At 41.6% G+C, this 21,555-nt stretch overlaps 1 protein-coding gene across 2 annotated transcripts in view; it reads left to right on the top strand.

Annotated features, from left to right (window-relative positions):
- The first annotated feature begins 4,276 nt into the window (after window positions 1–4,276).
- EFHC1 (EF-hand domain containing 1) overlaps window positions 4,277–21,555 on the top strand; it is a 42,553-nt gene continuing 25,274 nt past the window's right edge. For both annotated transcript variants that reach the window (XM_004018891.6, XM_060403720.1), the window contains exons 1-5: window positions 4,277–4,478; window positions 6,843–7,064; window positions 12,485–12,772; window positions 16,839–16,988; window positions 18,133–18,325. In XM_004018891.6, the coding sequence (XP_004018940.3) occupies window positions 4,311–4,478; window positions 6,843–7,064; window positions 12,485–12,772; window positions 16,839–16,988; window positions 18,133–18,325 (1,021 nt within the window). In that variant the 5' untranslated portion in view covers window positions 4,277–4,310. The remainder of the gene's footprint in view (window positions 4,479–6,842; window positions 7,065–12,484; window positions 12,773–16,838; window positions 16,989–18,132; window positions 18,326–21,555) is intronic.

The following is a 21,555-nucleotide window of genomic DNA, read 5'->3' on the forward strand; positions in this document are numbered from 1 at the left end:
GAAAAGTATTGGGTGATTTTCAAGTATTCATTTACTTGGTCAATCGTTTTATAACTGTTTACTGAGTATTTATGAGGTGCCAGACACTGTGATGGAAGCTGAGAAAATGCCACTGAACAAAGGACTTATCCTTGGGAAACTTACATACTGTGGAATCTCTAACTCTGTGAAGTTGTGTTTGATAGAATTTTTCATAGGGAAGGGAATTCCAAGTGAATCAGTTAAGATAATAGAATGGGTTTGACTTGGAGGAAAAAGCATCAGAAGTACAATTTTTTTCAACCCTCTAGAAGGAACCCACTGCAAGACTAAAATAGTCTAAACTTAAATTGTGTGATTTTTGTGTCAAATGAAGATTTCCTGTGTCCTAAACCTTCAGAATCAGCTTGGAAATCACTGTGGGTGTTTCACTCTTTTTTTTTTTTTTTCATACTTAGCAAAGATCACAGTGGTTGACCAGAATGTTTTGGTAGATTCCAGAGACCATGGAGTGATAGAAATGAAGGACAGAGAGCATCTGACCGAGGTACATGCCCTTGCAAGATGTCACCTCCATCAGTTTAGTTCAGTTCAGTCACTCAGTCGTGTTCGGCTCTTTTCGACCCCATGGACGGCACCACGCCAGCCCCACTGTCCATCACCAACTCCTGGAGCTTGCTCAAACTCATGTCCATTGCATCGGTGATGCCATCTAACCATCTCATCCTCTGTCATCCCCTTCTTCTCCTGCCTTCAATCTTTCCCAGCGTCAGAGTCTTTTCCAAACAGTCAGTTCTTTGCATCAGGTGGCCAAAGTATTGGAGCTTCAGCTTCAGCTTCAGCATCAGTCCTTTCAATGAATATTCAGGACTGATTTCCTTTAGAATTGACTGGTTTGATCACCTTGCAGTCCAAGGAACTCTCAAGAGTCTTCTTCAACACCACAGTGCAAAAGCATCAGTTCTTCGGTGCTCAGTTTTCTTTATAGTCCAACTCTCACATCCATATATGACAACTGGAAAAACCATAGCTTTGACTAGACGGAAACTTGTTGGCAAAGTAGTGTCTCTGCTTTTTAATATGCTGTCTAGGTTGGTCATAGCTTTTCTTCCAAGGAGCAACCGTCTTTTAATTTCATGGTTTCACTCACCGTCTGCAATGATTTTGAAGCCCAAGTCACCTCCGCGGCCACTCACTAGCACCACCACCAGTACTTCCAAACCTCACCGTTTGCTTTTCACACACCATGCTGTACCTACTTTATCCAGCAGAGGGCAGTAGTGCATCACAGTTATTGCAGAAAGCCTGCTGGATATTAATCCTGTGATGTTAGGTACTAAAAAATAACGATGTCCCAGGATTGTAAACAAACTCTGGGTAAAAGCCAGCTCTGGGCAAAATGCTGGAAAAGGAGATTTATTTAGGCAACTGCTTTGCTCTGCTGTCCAGCCTCTCCCATCAAGAGTCCCTGAGAGATGTCATCCTGCCCAAGATGCCCTCTTTCAGCTTTGGCCTCCTGGCAGTCTGATCTTCCCTAATTTTTCCATCCCCCAAGTTTCGTAGCACCCTGTAAGGTCATGCAACATCCTCGTGGCCTTCTGAGTCCAGGCTTTATGTTCAGCCTTCCACTTTAGCTGCCTGGGATGGTCAGGCTCCAACCCTCTCCTGTATATTCCACAAGGTGAGAAACGGTGAAAGCAATCCATGCTGAAGCATCATGTTTAGGAGAAATGGGATATAAACTCCTAATCACACACCCCCTTCTGAGGTTGCATGCAGTTTTCTGAAGCCCTGTCTTACCTACTCCCCCCAGCCTTCTTCACAGACCTGTACCTGTGCTTCTTAACACAGATGAAATACTGCCTGGCTTCACCTCTTCAGAGGTGAAGTCATTTTTATGAGGCCACAGACTGAGAGAAGTTTCCTTCACCATGCATGTCTAGGTCTGAAAGTAGTTAAAACACTCTATTAGGGGTATCATGGTGTGCCCTTCTGGGAAAGAAAGGCATTTGACCAGAAGGCACTGCCCCAATAGGAACAGATGCTATAAAGGACAAGAAACTTAGGAAGGACTCACCCTTTCCAAGCCCTGCAGGCTCTTTCCCTACCCAGCCCAGGGAACACAGACCCAAGTGCAACTCTGCACTGAGTCCAGGGGGGCTCTTCCAAGTGTATCCTAATGCCATGGATTTACTTTAATTAAGAGAAACGGTGGTGGCAGTGTTTGGGGGGATAGATCGTATAACTAGAAACAGTGTAAGTTTATCATGAAGAGTCAGCAAGGATCGTGGTTTCCAGCGATTCTGAGGCTGAACTTGCCATCTTGAAATATTCTCCCAGTGGCTGACTTCTGTCAAATGAGAGAAAAAAAGCAAAACCTAAAAGTTGAGAATTATGTTTTATTCGGTGGACTTTTTGAGGACTCAAACCAGGAAGACAGCCTCTCAGCTCCAAGCAACAACCATAAAGAGGTAAGGGAGGAGCCAGAAGCTTTTGCAACAAAAAACAGGGGGTCAGAACATTTTAAAAAAAAATACTGTTAATTAAAACCAGACATCTCAAGTTAATGAATGAGTGCTTTTCTTTGTATGAGAAGATGCAAGAGTCTGGGCTCACTGAACTCATTCCTTTGATAGGCACCTTACCATCCAGGACCAGTATCCTGCTTTTCTCCATCCTAAATCCCCTCAGCATGCACAGCTGTGGATGACTTCTGTGACTGATGGCTTAATGGCTGCAACATCTTTCCATTTCCTGATATGGCAGGTGACATCCTTTGTCCACACTGCCCTTCTAGGTCAGTGGCTAAGATAAAATGTAATGGTCAGATACTTGTAAAGTCTTTAGTGTCATTACAATGCATTGATTCAAAAAGTGTATTAAACACCTACATTAGGGCACTACACCAATAAAAAATAAAAATCTGGAAAGGTGAAAAAAGGAGTGGGGGACAAACATGGGAAATAGAAGTAGTTAGGGGATAGCAAGTGTTATCAGAAAAGAAACTCTGGGCAAGGTGTGGAGACAGCCACCAATAACTGCTTCACTGCCACTAGTGGACTGATGTCCTGGGCCCCCTGAGGTTTATGCCTGTTAGTGAAACCCATCAGGGGGATTTACTCTGACAAGCAGCAGTAAAACTAAAGCCTTTGTCTGTATTGGCAGTAAACCACCCATGACATGGATGCCTTTGGCGTGAAGCTTGCTACTCTATTGCACTCCGTTAAACTGGCTCATTCTCAGAAACAGCTGTTATAAAAATCAGACGCCTGGGCCCCATTTCAAACCCAGTGAATCCAATGTCCAGGCATCTGGGTTTTGTTTTTCTTTTTAAGCTCTTCAGCGCTTCTGATAGCTTGTTTTTTCTTTCTTGAAGATGTTTCAAGAACAGGATTACATTTTTTAAGGGATAATAATTTAAACAAGTTTTGTAAAAAGAGTACCTACGGTTTTGACAATTTATCACCGCACTTATTTGCTTTTCTCCTATGACAAATTTTTCTTGGCAGATGTATTTCCCCTCGTGGGTCTGATCTTTTTATTGCAACTGTAGGTAGTGATACTAGAGACTCGGAGAATTGACAGGAGCGCCGTGTAGCTGTCCAGTCAACAAATACTGAGCATCCTGCGGTGAATATGTAAGACCCCCCCAAGGCCTGTGAAGGAGGGTATAGAAATAGAATGTGCTGCGCTTAGTCGCTCAGTCGTGTCCGACTCTTGGCGACCCCGTGGACTGTATGTAGCCCGCCAGGCTCCTCTGTCCATGAGATTCTCCAGGCAAGAGTACTGGAGTGGGTTGCCATTTCCTTCAAAGGTAAAGTAGGAAAAAACTTGAATGAGGTAGTTGGAGGATTAGGCACCAGTCAGTTGCTTTTGTTTATTGAACATCCTTGAACAACAGAATTACAATCATGAATAATTCTCAGTCCCTGGCCCCAGGGAAGCACGGGTTCAGGAGAAGTAACACTTTCAACCGGAACCAACCAGTGACACTTCCGTGTGAACTGGGACAACAGCCTTTTTCCCACAGGTGGGAGAACAGCGAGCGGGCGGGGCGAGGTGAGGTGAGGTGAGGACTGGGATGGGGCGAAGGAAGGACCCTTCCCTTGGAACTGATCTAAGGACTCGCCCGAACCCGGACCCTCAAGGGGAGATCCATCACGTCATCCCACAACCACCTCGTCCCGCCCCGTGTTCTCACGTCTGCGCGGGGCGGGGCCAGCTCCCCTCGGCACACTCCCGCGAGAACGTCTAGTCCACGGGCTGCTCATGCGCGGGCTGGGCACGCCTGCGTCTCAGGCCCCGCCCTCTTCCGCTAGTGCTCTGCGTGTATGGCGTTACCATGGAGCTGCCGGGCCGCCCAGAACGCCGCTGGTTCCCCTGGCAACCCGAGAGGACCAAACCCTACCCGGGTGGTTGCGGCGAGAGCGGCCGCTATGGTGTCTAACCCAGTGCATGGCCTGCCTTTTCTCCCAGGCACGTCCTTTAAGGACTTAACGGTGAGGACTTCTCCGGCCAAACCCCTGTCCCCACCTCCTGGCAGCCCCGGAGAGCTCGCAGCAGGTTGCGTCTCTGCTCGTCCACGCGAGTTTGTCCTTTTCCCCTTCAAACCCTCTCTCTGCCCCCAACTCTGTTCTCCACACCCCACCTCCACCCCACTCCCCACCCCCCAACCTCACCCTCTTTCTCCAGTTTGCTCTCAGCCCATCCCTCTCTGGTTTTTCCACTCCATCCTGGCAGTCTGTTGGCCTCCCAGCGTTCTTCCTTGCTGCTCTGCTCTTGCTGGCTTTCCCCACCTGGTTCCCGAGCTCCCTCGGCCTTCTCCCTAGCTCATTCTCCCTTCTGCATACCCCTCTCTGCCCAGTTCCATCCTTAAACTTTTCTTCCCTCAACCTGGGCCCCTTCCCCAACGCAACCTCTATACGCCTTCGTACTTATTTCCACAGCCCCATCCCGCTCACTCTCCCCAAGCCCATCATTGCCGCCCGCATTTTCCTCTTCTGAATCCTAGACCCAGTAATCGCTCCCAGTCCCAACTCCATTTCCATCTGTTGGCTTCTTTCTGTCAGGTCCTTTTCCTCGGTCTCATTTATGCTTCTACCAAGCCCCATCTCCTTTTCTGTCCCAGCACGTCGACTTTTTCTGCAGTCTTGTTTAATCTTTTTCCCCAAATCCTCTTGCTTGGAAAGTTAAATTTTCAACACTTGGCCATCTTCCTCCCAAATCATCCTCAGGTGCTTTATGGGAGATAATTGCACTTTAGTTCCTCTGCCACAATTGATGTGTTCTTGGTTTTTCTTCTCTAGCCCTTTTCTTTTCGCTTGTAACATTTTTATAAAAGATTCCTGTTTGGATTTTGTTTCACTCCTCTCCTGCCTTAAGTGTTGTTAGTTATATCTTCTAGACAAAACTGAAGAGGAAAAAAAAAAAGGCTTGTGGTTTTTTTTTCTCTGACACAGTTTAGCCCTTGACAAAATGATTTTAATACTGAAATTTCAGGGTTGCTGAAATATGTGTTGGAAGGTCAGCATTAAGATTCAATAGGCTGAAAAAAAAAAGAAGAAAAAAAAAGATTCAATAGGCTGATTTTCAAAGATGAGACAATAATCATTTATGTAGTTTAACAATTTAAACAATAAGTTCCTCTCCTTGGTCATGAAGTTAAGGTAAAAAGACTGGAAACTGACTGCTCACTTGGCTCTTCCTTTCCTGTTGAGGGGAAGTTGTCTCCTGGCACTGAACAGTGCTGGTTTGGAGAATGGGATGATGCAGACAAAATGAGGTAGTCTTCCTTCTCTTCCTGTACGAATATCCTTGGTTTTTTTATCCCACTGTGTTGCTGAAACCTACTACATGGACCTCTTCCAGAGCTCTTATTTGTGGATAGCTGTCTGACTGTTGATCTTTGTGGAGTGGTGGGGAGGCTGAGTCCCTGTGCCACTGTTTTGATCTCTTTCCTTCAAAAATATTTCCTTTTCACTTTTTCTTAATATAATCTTTTGTTTTTTTCCAGTTATCAAAAAAATGTGTTGATTGTAGAAAAGAACAACAACATAATTTAGAAATGTATAAAACAGAGAACATTCTCCAAAGCAGTCTTTTTGTGCACGTGTTTGCATGCTTGTAATTGTAGTATGTGTATAATTTTGTAAGCTGCTTTTCTGGGTTTATTAAATCATAAACATTTTCCCCAGATTGCTACATGGTCTTCAAAACAAGTATTTTAATAGCTGCATAATAGCCCATTAAGTGAGCTTTCCATCATTTGCTCCTGCTTGTCTTTTATATTGCTTCTCGTGTTTTGGTTTATTGTGATTAACATTGTAATTGTCAGCCTTAGGCATGTTGTTCTTTCCCATGATTTTGGATTATATCCTTAAAGGATGGAGGGTGGAATTACTTAGTTTGACTTTAAATCCATAAAATCCATTTGCTTTCCAAAGAGTTACAATGAATATATTAGTGTCACTGTAGCAAGAGGGCCTTTCATTTCAGATAAGAATTCATTTCACAGATTTGGATTGTTTTGGTTCCGTGACTTATGACCACCAGATAAGATAGTACAAAATTAGGAGTCAACATAAAGATATTTTAGGTTTTTTGTGGTAGGTGAGCTGATAATTAAAATTGGATGCTCAGTAACAGGGCTTTAAATTTTATTTTAAGCTCAGGCTGCTGCCTCCCTCCTTGTTCCTGGCCACGTGTTTTAGCTTAAAATACAAGAACCTTCTCATGTAGGTAAAATTTTTGATACAGGGTTTGTGGGTGTTTATAAGTAAAGGTTGAATCTGAAACCTTTGGAAGTTAGCTCTTCTACCTAACAAATATTTGTTATATCTTGACACACTTCTTTTTTCCTTCAGAAAACAGCATTTCATAGAAGCCAGACGCTGGGCTATAGGAATGGCTATGCAGTTGTTCGACGTCCAACAGTTGGGATTGGCGGGAACAGGCTCCAGGTCAACCAGCTGTCCCAGGCTGATCTGGACGAGCTGGCCAACAGCATCCCAATCCTCACGTATGGACAGCCCAGGCAGGCCCCGCCTGCAGCGTTTATTCCTGCGCATGTGGCTTTTGACAAAAAGGTATCATCTGGGATCAAAGGGTACCCCTCAAATTCAGATTTCTGAGAGCCAGCTGTTTGCAGAAAAGTCAGTAGTAAACCATAGACTTTCCAGATTCTCTGAGGAAAAAATTGTTCAAATGCCTCAACCCTTAGTCATAGACAGCTGGACTCAGGATTAAAAGACTCTTTCTTTATTCAGGAAGCTGATTACGGAAAATAATTCCCTGTAGATGTCACTGAAATATTTTCTAAATACTGTTTTAAAAAGTTGGATGGGGTGGTTCTGAATTCTTGAGTTCATATTGCTGTGTTTACCTGTTTGATGTGTTTTCCACATTTTAAAAGTCCTATATTCTGCAATAATGACAAATTCCTAATCTCTGTGAAATACAAAATATCATGAAAATGACTTCATCTGTTGTCAGTTTTTGTCTAGGCTGTTTCTGTAAGTTTTTGTTTTTCAGGGAACATTTCAGATTTGTCATAACTGAACCAAAGGGTAGTTTAACATTTTTGTTTTATTTATTCTTATGCTTTTGTAATGTGAGTTTTATTTCCACCTATTAACATTTCCATATCATTCTTGATTTTCCTTGTCAGTGAGCTTTCTCTTTTCACTAAGGTAAGGTTGTCCTAACCCTGGCCATGCAGCAGCATTACTGACGGGACTTTTAAGAAACTTGGGTGTCATCCCAACCCTTCATTGATTCTAATTTCCCAGTGATGTCTATATATAACCAAATGTGACAGCTACTAATCAGGAGTTAACGGTCTTCATTTACTCCTGGCCTATATTCAGTTCAGTTCAGTCCAGTCTCAGTCGTGTCCGACTCTTTGCGACCCCATGAATCGCAGCACGCCAGGCCTCCCAGTCCATCACCATCTCCTGGAGTTCACTCAGACTCATGTCCATCGAGTCCGTGATGCCATCCAGCCATCTCATCCTGGGTCGTCCCCTTCTCCTCCTGCCCCCAATCCCTCCCAGCATCAGAGTCTTTTCCAATGAGTCAACTCTTCCCATGAGGTGGCCAAATTACTGCAGTTTCAGCTGTAGCATCATTCCTTCCAAAGAAATCCCAGGGCTGATCTCCTTCAGAATGGACTGGTTGGATCTCCTTGCAGTCCAAGGGACTCTCAAGAGTCTTTTCCAATACCACGGTTCAAAAGCATCAATTCTTCAGTGCTCAGCTTTCTTCACAGTCCAACTCTCACATCCATACATGACCACTGGAAAAACCATAGCCTTGACTAGATGGACCTTAGTCGGCAAAGATAGCTTTTCAATATGCTATCTAGGTTGGTCATAACTTTCCTTCCACGGAGTAAGCGCGTCTTTTAATTTCATGGCTGCAGTCACCATCTGCAGTGATTTTGGAGCCCCCCAAAATAAAGTCTGACACTGTTTCCCCTGTTTCCCATCTATTTCCCATGAAGTGATGGGACCAGATGCCATGGTCTTCATTTTCTGAATGTTGAGCTTTAAGCCAACTTTTTCACTCTCCACTTTCACTTTCATCAAGAGGCTTTTTAGTTCCTCTTCACTTTCTGCCATAAAGGTGGTGTCATCTGCATATCTGAAGTTATTGATATTTCTCTCAGCAGTCTTCATTCCAGCTTGTGCTTCTTCCAGCCCAGCGTTTCTCATGATGTACTTTGCATAGAAGTTAAATAAGCCTATATTACTTGTCTGTTTTCTTGATCTTACAGAGTACTTATTGAAGCTAGAGGCAGAAAGGTACAAAATAATCTTGTGGAAATTTGCCATTTGTGCTGGTAATCACTTAATTAGAAGCAAGTATTTTTTACTCTATCAGCCATACTCTGTATCATCTCCCCTTCGCCATCTCAGCTAACTCATTTGATACAAACACATTAACATGTGCTTTCCTAGGCTGAACCTAAACATCCATTATCAGTGATATATGATTTTGTATGTCTTAACTTTGTTCTTGTGTCTCCTGTTTATTTACAGCTGTGATAGGCACTGCAAAGCCAATGGAAAAGGGAGAGGGCTGAAAATACGAGGAGTGAGACAGGCATTTTTAACCATTTGTGCTGTGTTAAGTCGTTTCAGCTGTGTCCGACTCTTTGTGACCCTATGGACTGGGGCCCACCAGGCTCCTCTGTCCATGGGATTCTCCAGGCAAAAATACTGGAGTAGCCTGCCATTCCCTCCTCCAGGGGATGTTCCCAACCTAGGGATCAAACCTGCATCTCTTATGTCTTTGGCATTTGCAGGCAGGTTTTAATAGTTTATCAAGATATAAATGCTTATGTTCAGTTTTTACTGAAAACAATAGCAAATAACTATTGTAAACTAGAAAGTGAAAAAGTATTAATGAAATTCAAAGAGAGAAAATTGTGTCTAATAGGAAATAAGCTTCTTTTATTTTGTTTTTCTATGTAATTTTATGCTAATTGTCATTACTTAATTTATACTTTTTAAATACTATAATTCATTTCTTTAAAGATAATTATTATGAAAAGAATATTTGCATTTTTTCTGTTCATGTTACTTGGATCATCATAATTTCTTGATAAATAATTCTTACCATAGATTATGAAGTAGAGTAGTTCAGTGCATGGTTTTGAACCTAAGGTTTTGTTTTGTTTTTTTGTTTGTTTGCAGTAAGGAAATTACTGGTTCTGTGAACTAAATCAGAGTTTAAGTTTTTTGAGAATACCCAGAAATCCACTTCATAGCCGAGATATGTGTCCATATTTTGGACATTCTTCATGCCATTCCTCATGATTAGAATATAACTGAATATAATGATCTCTTATATAGATGATAAAGACCAGGACTTCTCTAGGGAGTGCCTGCATCTTCCCCTTTGCTCCTGTACCATTTTCGTCATTCCCCAGGCTGACTTCCAACTGTTTGTGGTGTTCTTCTTTCATCTTTTTCATCCTTCATCCTACTGCCGTTTCACTCAGGGGACTGCTTCTCTACCTAGTTTTTTTTAAGACATCCTGTCTTAAAAAAAAAAAAAAAAGAAAACCTACCTTCTTTCTACTTGGTTTATTCCTCAAAGCACAGCTCTGAGAACATCACTTCTTTAGGAAAATGTAACCACTACCCAGCTACTCTAGCCTACAGTGGTCACAATTCACAGCTGTAAATACACAAAGATAGATTAGGATTCGTTTGTACTGATCATGTGACATAATTCTATAAGGTTTGCTTTTAAATAACTCATTAACTTTTTTAAAAATAGAATGCATAAAATCCTGATTATTTGAGCCTTTAAAATGTGGGGTGTGTGTATGTATCTTTTTCCTGCCTCCCATTCTGAGGCCAGCTTTCTGTTGCCAAAGGTATCTGTATCCCCTCCACCATAGAAGACAGATGGGTTAGGAAGCTGGGTATGCTCCAGGGTTCAATATTTGTTCTTCTCCTTTGTCTTTGCTCACTCCTTGACTCCAGACTCTCACCTTGAAATGTCCTTTACATGATGAACTGTGTCCTGAATTCTAGATGAGTTACCCATTTGACATCTCCTCTTAAATGTTTAATGAATATCTCAAAAGTAAACATGTTCAAAACCAAACCCCTAATTTTGTTTCCTCATCCCCAAAATATGCTCCACTACAGTCTCCCCCATATCAATTTTCCATTTTTTTCAGTTGCTCAGGTCAAAATGTTTGAGTCATTTTGATTTTTTTCTAATGCTGACTTCTTTCCCCAAACCCAGCTCTGCATCTCAAGTCGCCTCCTTCGGTATTAACTGTGCTGTCAACTTAAATTCTGTAAGCCTAAATTCGAGCCCCCCATCTGCACTACCAAAGTCATCTTCTCAGATAAATCTGTGGTTCAAATACTGACTATTACGTACATGAATTACTGATCATGTCTTCATTTCATTTTTTGCAGTTGCTGTAAAATGTTACTGTAAAAGGATCTTCATATTTGACTTTTACTGTATGATTTTTTTGCTTTAAACATTCTGCTACATTCATCCATTTCATCTTTTTATTATGAATTTTAAGGCCCTGACTCCATTATATTCATATTTCTGCTATGCAGTTGCCCATTCTTTTTTTGTTTTTATCTTATTCTTCCACAGTAAACATTATACATTATTTCATCTTCTCCTCCATTGAGCCATAATTGTGTCTTCGCTAAAGAGTTTCCTTGGTTTGTTCCCCTTGTTTTAATAGAGTTGGGTTTGGGTTAACACTCTTACTTCCCTGAAACATCATTCTAATATGTTCTTGCCTTGGAAAGAAATGTTAAAAATAGAATAATAGAAACTTAAAAATCCCATTTTGTGCCATTTTGACTTTACACTGATGCCGCTGCTTCCAGAAGACCTGGGATTTGCTCCATGTGGGATGGTTGTTTCTGAGCACAGAATGGGTATTTACAAGCCACCCAAAAATGTTGTGATGCATGGTCAATTTGAGATTCATTCATATAAAGTCTCTAAGAATGAATATGTCATTAATACATGTTTACAAGGCACCCCACTTCTAAAGAAATGGACTTGAGATTTGTTTTCATTTTGAAACCAAATGTCATCGTCTTGTCCAAATTTCTTATCCTTTTCACAAATTTGAAGTGGAATTTTTAATGTTGAAATAAGGCTAGTAGAGTTAAGTCTTTAAGGAACACATTAGTAAACTGTCTACCCCTATTTTGAGTATTTAGTTCAGAGGTCAGCAAGCTTTTTCTATAAAGGGCCAAATAATAAATATTTGGGGCTTTGTGACTGACTTAGTCTGCTTGAGCTGCCATAATAAAATACAGACAGACAGGGGGCTTAAACAATAGAAATCAATTTTCCCACAGTTCTGGAGACTTCAAGTCCAAGATTGCTGTTGATTTGGTTTCTGGTGAAGGCTTTCTTCCTGCCTTTCAGACAGCTGGCTTCTTGCTGTGTCCTCGTATGGCCTTTCCCCAGTGCATACGTGCTGAGAGGGAGGGAGAGAGCTCTCTTCCTCTTCTTAGAAGGCCACCAGTTCTGTTGGATTGGGGCTCTACCCTCAGGACTCATGTAATCTTACTTAGCTCCTTAGCACCTTATCTCCAAATATAGTCACGTTGAAGGTTAAATTTCCAACACTGCATATTGTGGAGGTCGGGACATGATTCAGTCCATAGCAGCAGTGCAACTTCTCAACTCTGCCTTTATCATGGGAAAGCAGCTGTTAGCAATTATATGTTATGTTGTATAGTTCCCATGTGTTTTTAAATTTTGTTCTCCTCTTGATTTTTTGACCATTTAAATATATTAAAAACTGTTCTTAGTTGCGAGTTCTATAGAACTAGACATCAGGGGTAGATTTGTCCCATGATCGTAGTTTGGCAGCCTTGAAATTACAAGGTGGGAATGATGAGTATTTGAACCTCCCTGAGTGATTCTCGGCGTGAGAAGAGACTTGTTATTTTTCGATGAGACACTAACACACCATTTCTCCCGCCCTTCTGTATTACAGGTGCTTAAATTTGATGCCTATTTCCAAGAAGATGTTCCTATGTCAACTGAGGAACATTACAGGATCCGCCAAGTACACATTTACTACTATCTAGAAGATGACAGCATGTCTGTCATAGAGCCTGTTGTGGAAAACTCTGGGATCCCTCAAGGAAAGTTAATCAAACGCCAGCGCCTCTCCAAGAATGACCGGGGAGACCATTACCATTGGAAAGACCTAAACCGAGGGATAAACATCACAATTTATGGCAAGACTTTCCGCATTGTTGACTGTGACAAGTTCACACAGGTATAGCATGTGTTTTTGGAAGTTTGGGTGTCTGAGGCATTGTTCTAATCTATGAGAGAACACATGTCACTTGTTAGGGTAAGAGGAGGGCGTTGATCCTCTGTCCTGAGTGGGTTAATATGTAGGTTAACTTGGCATTTGTGTATGTCATATGTGGCATCGTGGGCTTCCCAGGTGGCGCTAGTGGTAAGAGCCTGCCTGCCAGATCAGGAGCTGTAAGAGATGCAGGTTCGATCCCTGGGTTGGAAAGATGCCCTGGAGGAGGGCATGGCAACCCACTCCAGAGTGCTTGCTTGGAGAATCCCATGGACAGAGGAACCTGGCAGGCAACAATCTATAGAGTCTCACAGAGTCAGACACGACTGAAGTGACTTAGCACACGTGTACCATCACTGCATGGTGACATCATTTTTTTCATGATGATATTGGTACATATCCTAAATGGATATTTGAGTAATAAAGTTAAACTCCCATTGTGGCTGAATCATTTGGTTAGAAATCAGTTCACATGCCAGTTCAGATAGAGAGTAGTGGAGCTGGGACCCTTGAAGGGATAGAAATATGACCTTGGGCAATTTAGCTTAAGTCTGGATTTACAAAAATAGCGCTATCTCTACTAGCAGATATGAGCCAAAAGTTTTTGTGCGATTTGTATTTTTTTGAAATTCATACTTGCTGTATACTAGGGAAACTTGCTATCTAAAAAAATTCCTGGAATAAAACCATTTTTAAAGAAAAACACGTATTGGGAAAAATCTTCATTTCTCTGTTTCGTATGTAATGAATTTTTGACAGCTTTAATTGTAGAGAGAAGAAAAAAAGTGAAAGAGAGCACTTTCTTTAGCACAGAGTTTAGGTATTAGTAAATAATTGCAAATTTGCTTTAGTGAAGATACAGTTCCTAAATTTTTTATGCCTTTAATCCCATGTGACATAATGCCAAATGTGATTAAGTTTTACCATGCACCGAGCCCCTATGAATTCACTCATTTATTATTTTTTTAATTAGTAATTTATTTAGCAAATACTTACTGCCTGCTGAATGCCAGGCACTGTTCTAGGTGCCAGGTATAAAGATTTGCCCTTATGGAACTTATTACATTCTGGTTGGAGGAGACAAATAATAAGCAAACAAATGTTTGTCAGATGCTGCAAAGAGCTATGGATGAAACTAAAGAGGGGAAAGGGGTTGGAGTTGGAGGGGGTGCGGTATGTGAAGGCTGGCCAGGGAAGGCCTCACTGATGAGATGTCTCAGGGGCGGGACCTCAGGGCAGTGAGGGAGGGCGCCGTGGCATCCGTGCTGCCCCGAGAGCAGCCAAGAAAACCATAGAGAAGGTGGAGGCACCAGACCATCTTTGAGAGACTGTCCCCCTCAAATGGGTCTTGATATCTCTTTTTAGGTTTTGAAGTCCTTTTTATCATAGGGAGTTCCAGGATTGTGCCACCAATGAAAAATTATGATATGTTGTATGAATTTGAGGTATCACAATTGTTTTTACAGTCACATCTTTATAGATTGAACATTTGCAAGCTGATCCCTGAGCTGTTGATCTAAGCCAGTTATAGTCACTTCTCATTATTAATGGTAGTTATGTGCAGTACAGTCTTCATAGACACTGAATTAACAAATACTGAACCATTGCTCCTAAGAGAAGTGCAGAGTTGGGTGGGTTCCTACAAGCCTATGGTCAATACACGGTCTTGTTCTGTGTGTTGTTTCTGTTTACAGATTACTGTTGATTCATTAACATTGAGGTCATGACCAACAGCACTGTAAGTCATGCCTGAATGAAGCTTAGCTGACAGTTGTAATTTTTCCTTAAGGTACATCACCGCTGCCTTTTGTTTTTTTGTGGTAAAATGTAGGTAACATGAAATTCAGCACTTTCACCATTTTTAGATGTACTGAGTACTTAGCGATCCTCTTGTACTGAGAACGTGAGACAGCACTGTAGCACTAAGGTGGGGGGCCACTTCAAACTGCAGAATCGCCTACAGAAAGCACATAAGTGAGAAAAAGTGGCTGGCTCCAAACAGACTGAAAAGGACGCTCGAGGAAAAGGACTGAAACAGGCAGAACTTCCCAGTGTTCGACCTCAGCTGAGAGTGTGCATCAGACAACTCAGAATCCCCACTGCTCCGTGCTCGGCTGAAAAGCTCCACAAGGGTTGATTAAGTTGATAAGGTTGAGCAGGTAGACAGATTTGCAAAAACAGAAATGTGTGGAAGCTGAAGATCTAATGACTGAGAGACAAGAGCTGAGTGTTTCAGGCATTGATGATTAGATTATGCTTTCAATAACTGACCTGTTAGAAGTTGGCTCCTATAATGGTTTAAAATTTGTCCACATCTTACCTAATTTGATGGTTTTTGCTGTGGCTGGACCTAGGAGTGAATAAGAAAGGAAACTGTCTTTGCAGTGTGATTTGGACAAAGCACCATCTCTATTCATACACATCATCACCATCCATTCTCATGCCCTCCTCAGGGCTCTGCATAAATGGCCCCATAGAGCGAGCTGCACATGAGATTCCAGGCCCTAGGAATAGCAAGGAAGCAGCAGCGTTCCCAGACCTAACGGGGTCATCCAGGGTCCACAGGTTGTCTGGTGACCAAGGGCACCTTCCTGGAGCGTGGTGCCAAGTAAGAGACCAGACTCTGAACACCTGTGTTGGCGGGCTGCACCTAGGCTTCAAGCATCTGTGCAGAGATGTGGGGAGCCTTGCTCTGTTCAGGCCCACCAGTCTGTGTCTTAGTTTCCTGTCTGGGGGAATTCCCTCCCCCACTTCTTTCTTCTGCTCTCAAAGACACTCCCTTCTCTCTGCTCCTCCAGGGACACTTTAGAATAACCACTTCAAAGAGCTTAGGCTTTTTTCTAAGAGACAGGAAGAATAGTCAACTGCAGGAAGCTTCTACATTCCTGCCAAAACTTTAAATACTAAGATTACAAGCTAGTTAACAGAACTGATACTGGAGCCTGTATATTCTGGCCCTGAATTCTGTACATTTTGTATGGAATTGTCCAAAAGCAAACCACACAATTCCCCAAAGAAACCCACATTAATTTCCAGTTCCAGAATGTAAACAGATCCCAGGAAATTGGTTTGTGTGTGTGTGTGTGTGCTCAACAAAAAAGTTAGTTTGTTATGCTTTTAAGAACTGAGTTGTATTAAATATATAGTGACTTAAAATAATACATATTTGATCATAATCAGCAAAGAAATTCAAGATCACATCAAGTTCAGATGGCTTTCTTTAACTTTTTCTAGTGAGATTTGAGCCCTTGATTCATCTTTCCTGTTTGATTGAAATATTTTTTGGTCTGAAATAACCAGTGGGTTTGCTTTCTTTTCCTTTTTTTTTGGTGGGAAGTACTTAATCGTATATTTGTTTTAATTGAGATGGAAAGCTGGGAATTTGATTTCAGCTTAACTTTCCCTTGTGCAGCTTACCGCCATGTGCTCTATGATGGGCTCAATCCCGTCCGACTCTATGGACTGTAGCCCCCCAGGCTTCTCTTTCTGTGGAACTTTCCATGCAAGAATACTGGAGTGGGCTGCCATTTCCTACTCCAGGGGATCTTCCTGATGCAGGAATCGAACCTGTGTCTCTTGGGTCTTCTTTATTGGCAGGCGGATTCTTTACCACTGTGCCACCTGGGAACCCCAGCTTGGGCCCATACCTGACATGAATTACATACTGTTCAGACTATGATTAGGCTCCCAATGTGTAAGTATTATAGAAGTGTGTATAAGCAATCCTAGTTTTTCCTCTGTTCCTGGGCACCTGAATCTAATTGATCTGAATTCATATTTGGAGCCAGTTACCTTGCCACCGCATCGTCCATTTTTACTTAAGGTAATTGTCAGTTATTGTGTGCATTACAGAATTGGGTCAATCGGAGGCTTGGTACTGCTAAGACATGCTCAAGCTTTAAACTAATGGTTAATGTGGACAGTGGCTTAGAAATTCTTATTATATTAGTGTTTATTTTTACAGCATCACTTAGCACTTACTTTAAGAAGCTTCAAGAAGGATAATCATTATTAATTTTGAATTATGTAGGTATTTTTGGAAAGTCAAGGAATTGAGCTAAATCCCCCAGAGAAGATGGCGCTCGATCCTTACACTGAACTCCGGAAACAGCCTCTCCGTAAATATGTGACCCCAAAGGACTTTGATCAACTCAAGCAGTTTCTCACCTTTGACAAACAGGTAGATGAGTGACCCAGTAGGTTTGTTCCCAAAAGTGGCACTGCTTATTAGCAAGCTGTCTTGGTAGGTGTGTATTTTGAAACATTACATCTGTATTTTAACTGGTCAGGTACAGTGCTGTCTTTCTGGGGTTACAGGTACAGGAATCCCTAAGTTTCATGTCAGAGATTCAAAGAAGATTGTGAAGTTAAGTCTTGTGAGTTCCACCAAACTTCTCTCTTAAAGTAATTCCTGAGCACCATCTGCTCCCTAACTTTACATTTCCAGCCGCCCACTTCTTTTCCTAAATATGAATTAATCTCCAAGAATCCTTTGGGAAACTTTGAGTGAATTATATTGGGATGTTTCAAAGCTGTTGCATATATGTAGGTTTCTAATGTTAAAATAGTAATTTCAAAGCATTCCCATTGCAGATGCTTCCTTGTTAAATGTTATAATACGTTGATGTTTGAGTACTGAATGTTCTGGGTATTTTCCAACTCTTTTCCAGCCTGTCTTCCCCCTTGTGAGATGGTGTATAGAGCAGATCCGAGTCTTCTCTTCTCTGTACTAAAGGGAAAGAGAAAACAGCGAGATCACCCTCAGTGCTTCTCTGCTGCCGTTTCTCTCAGAAATGTAATTCTGTTTAGTACAGAAAATTTTACCTAGCACTACCAAATTCTTTTAAGAACATCCTTTAAACCAGCCATATGACTGTTACTCTTTTGTAAAGATTCTGTTTTTGAGGTTGAAAGAACTAAAATACCAATTAATAAATGAAAATTCTTTCCATACTAATTATATACAAACCATTCACCATTATGTGTATCTTTATTAATACATATAAACCACTGAATGAAGGGCCCACTGCTCTTTTAATTCAGCTTCTCTTTTGCTGACTAATATTTTGGATCAAAATGAATCCTTTCTCAGCACAAGCTTATAAGCCTATTACTTAATACTTTCCAGCTGTTGACATCTGGTTTATAATTTCAGATGTTTTTGTATCTTTGGTGAATACTTTTTTTAAAATAACCATCAGAGGTTACTTCATAGTCTTTCTAGCTAATCTTTTCATCATTGATACATAAATGCCAAAGTAGCTAAGTTAAACTCTCCCCTTGTGGAATTTTTTCTTTAAGTCACTGCTTTGGGTTCTTCAAAGGTTCTTCGATTCTATGCCATCTGGGATGACACAGACAGCATGTTCGGTGAATGTCGGACCTACATCATTCATTACTATCTTATGGATGACACGGTGGAAATTCGAGAGGTCCATGAACGGAATGACGGGCGAGATCCCTTCCCCCTCCTGATGAACCGCCAGCGCATGCCCAAGGTTTTGGTGGAGAATGCAAGTATGCATGATTCAATTTATCCTCTGTTAATTGGGACCTTTCCTGGATCTCAGAGGAGTTACTCAATCATGTGATCATTCCCTTTACACTTGGGAGGTGCCTGCTGTGTTCTGTAGGCTTTCCCGAAACTTCCCTCCGTTACTGGCCCCTCAGTCCAAGCTAGTCTCTGAAATGGTCTGGCAGAGATAATTGATAGCCAGATCAAGGGACCAGAACCAAAACAGCAGTGAGAGATTTATTTAAATGTGGAAGGGCAAGGCTTCTGAACCATTTCATGTCAAGTTTTTAGAGCTCTTCAGAAACAGTCTTGTTTTCATTCAGAGGTGCAGCTTACCGTTTCCTTATGTGTGCTTTGGACTTTGCTTCTCACCTCAACCACTTCCTAATCAATCAGGAAGTTTCTGTGTGGAATAACTTGAGGCGGTAAAGACCCATTTATGATTCATAAAGGTGGATCCCCATCTTATCAGCCCCTGGTCTGTCTTTGCTGGTATAAAATAACCTTGTGAACTGGAGTGAAAATGCAGCTGAGACATGTTGTCTGTCAGTACTTCTCTGGAATAAGTGGCCTTGCTTTAGTTATTGACTTAAGAGTTTAAGAATTTTCTCTTGCAAGAGTGTCGTCTTGGGCACATGTACTGACCGATGTTTGGATGGATGACAGAACTCTAAATACTTTCATTGTTTTTTCTTTTTTTAACTCTGTTTTTTTGGAACTCAAAGATAAGAAATTCCAGGTATTGAGCAAGAGGTTTGTATCAGGTTTTAAACAAATTGGCCGTCTGAAGGCTAAATCCAGCCCACCCACATGTATTGCTGGGTCTGCGGAGTGTGTTTTAAAAATGCAGAGTTATTTAGGGGCAAGGAGGTATAGATTTCCATCACTTGGAGAGTGAATAGTCAAAATGTGGTGAAAATACCCCTTGATAAATAGGTAGTTGTTAGAAACAATAAACAAAATATACAAGAGAGCGAATGGGTGCATCTTAAATGCATACTGCTGTGTAGAAAAAAAAAAAACAAGATGCATAGTGCAACACCATTTACATAAAGTAAAACACAAAACAGTGTAAATAGTACCCACGAAACCAGAAAGCAGGACATTAGAATGGTTGCCTGGGAGGCAGAGGAGAATGAGATTGGGGAAAGGGGGATAAAAATTGTCATCATTTTTAAATAAAGAGTTAACTTTAAACCCCTCTTATTTTAAGAAGTGAGAATAAGTGCTTTAACAGCTTCCATTCTCAAACAGCAATAACTGGATTGGTGCCTTTGTTCAGCTTAGTCCAGCTGCTGCCTGCTCTGTTCTACTTAGCTCCCATAGAACCCTCCTAGAGTTCCATGACATTGGACTGTGTACTGATTTTGGCCTTCCAGGTGCTTAAATGAGCTGAAATGCCTGCCATCTGGAGCTGACGAGTGTTAGAGTTATGATTGAGAGGAAGAGTGGGAATGTATTCAGGGTGGCATGAACAAGGGTCAGTAAATCTCATGAAGTCACTCTTAGGTTCCTTGTTTATCTGCCTTGTCAATGTGACCTATGCTTAAACTTTTGAACATGTAATCGTCTGCTCCTATAACTTCCCAAATTTTAACAAAATCTCCATCAGAGGTAGATGGAGAGGTAGCCAGCTGACCTATGTATGATCCTTGAAAAGATAGGAGACATATGTTTTTGTGAAAGTTACAAGTAGTCTTGTGGTAGCAGGACAGAAAAAGCTAAGCTCCCATCAGCTAAATAATTTCTTTAACTGGAAAAAGAAATGGTGTTAAAGCATCTGATTGACTTCCAGATGCCTTTATCTAGTGGGTAGTTCTTATTGAATTCAGTTAAACAAGAGTTAAGTATCCACTCTGAGAACCATGTCATGTGCTAAGTGCTGTGGAGGATAAGATAAAATTGCTGCCAGACCTAGAATGCCTGTCCTTCAGTTACTTTCAGTGGCTGGGAGACAAGTCATATACACATTCAGAGTGCTTAAACAGTAACACAGGTGCCCCAGGTGATCTGATTCCTGATTCGTGTGTCATGTAGACAGAGCTCAGAACAACGGGTGTGAGCTAGAAAGACCAAGGAAGCGTTTACAGGAGAGCCTTTACAGGGTTAGGTTAGTAAGACCTACCCCTTACTTGGAAAAATCTCATATACAGAAAAAAATGATTCCAGCAGTAAAAATCTGAGATGTAAGAAGCAGTAAAGAAAGAAAATGGTAAAATGTAGGTGAATCTAAATAAACATTGACTATGGCCACTCCAGTGTTCTTGCCTGGAGAATCCCAGAGACAGTGGGCCCCCATCTATGGGGTCACACAGTCGGACACGACTGAAGAGACTTAGCAGCAGCAGCAGCAGCAGCATACAAGCTGAAGGAATAATGTTGAATTTAAAGTGAAAGTGAAAGTTGCTCAGTTGTGTCTGACTCTTTGCGACCCCATGGACTGTACAGTCCATACAGGTTTCCAGGCTGCAATATTGGAGGTACTGCTCCCTCCTCCAGGAGATCTTCCCAACTCAGGGATTAAACCCAGGTCTCCTTCATTGCAGGTGGATTCTTTACCAGCTGAACCACCAAGATTGAATTTAAGGGGGTTAAGAATATCAAGGTAAAATTAAAGTGTATTACAATAATGATATTGGAGCAGTGATAGATTAAGAAAACAAATTTTGAAAAGTGGGTATTTTTGTGGATTATTTATTTTCATCTAAATAGAATTAACTTACAATACTATGTTGGTTTCAGGTGATCTGATACTTGTATACGTTACAGAATGATCACCAGGATCTGTCTAGTTACCATCTGTCACCATACAAACTTATTATTGACTGTATCCCTATGCTGCACGTTACATCCCTGTGACTCATTTTACAGCTGAAGTTTGTGTCTTTTAATCTTCCTCCTCAGTTTTACACTCATCCTATCACCCCGCTCCCCTCCGGCAACCACCAGTTAGTCCTCTGTATCTCTAAGTCTGTTCCTGTTTTGTTAAGTTTATTCTTTTATTTTACTTTTTGTTGTTGTCATTCAGTCACTGAGTCTTGTCCAACTCTTTGTGACTCCATGGACTGCAGCACGCCAGGCTCCCCTGTCCTTCACTATCTCCTGGAGTTTGCTCAAACTCATGTCCATTGGGTCAGTGATACTGTCTAAACCTCTCATCCTCTGCCTCCCCTTCTCCTTTTACCTTCAGTCTTTCCTGGCATCAGAGTCTTTTCCAACGAGTTGACTCTTT

Source organism: Ovis aries, chromosome 20 (genome assembly GCF_016772045.2).
Source record: "Ovis aries strain OAR_USU_Benz2616 breed Rambouillet chromosome 20, ARS-UI_Ramb_v3.0, whole genome shotgun sequence".
Lineage (NCBI taxonomy): Eukaryota > Metazoa > Chordata > Mammalia > Artiodactyla > Bovidae > Ovis > Ovis aries.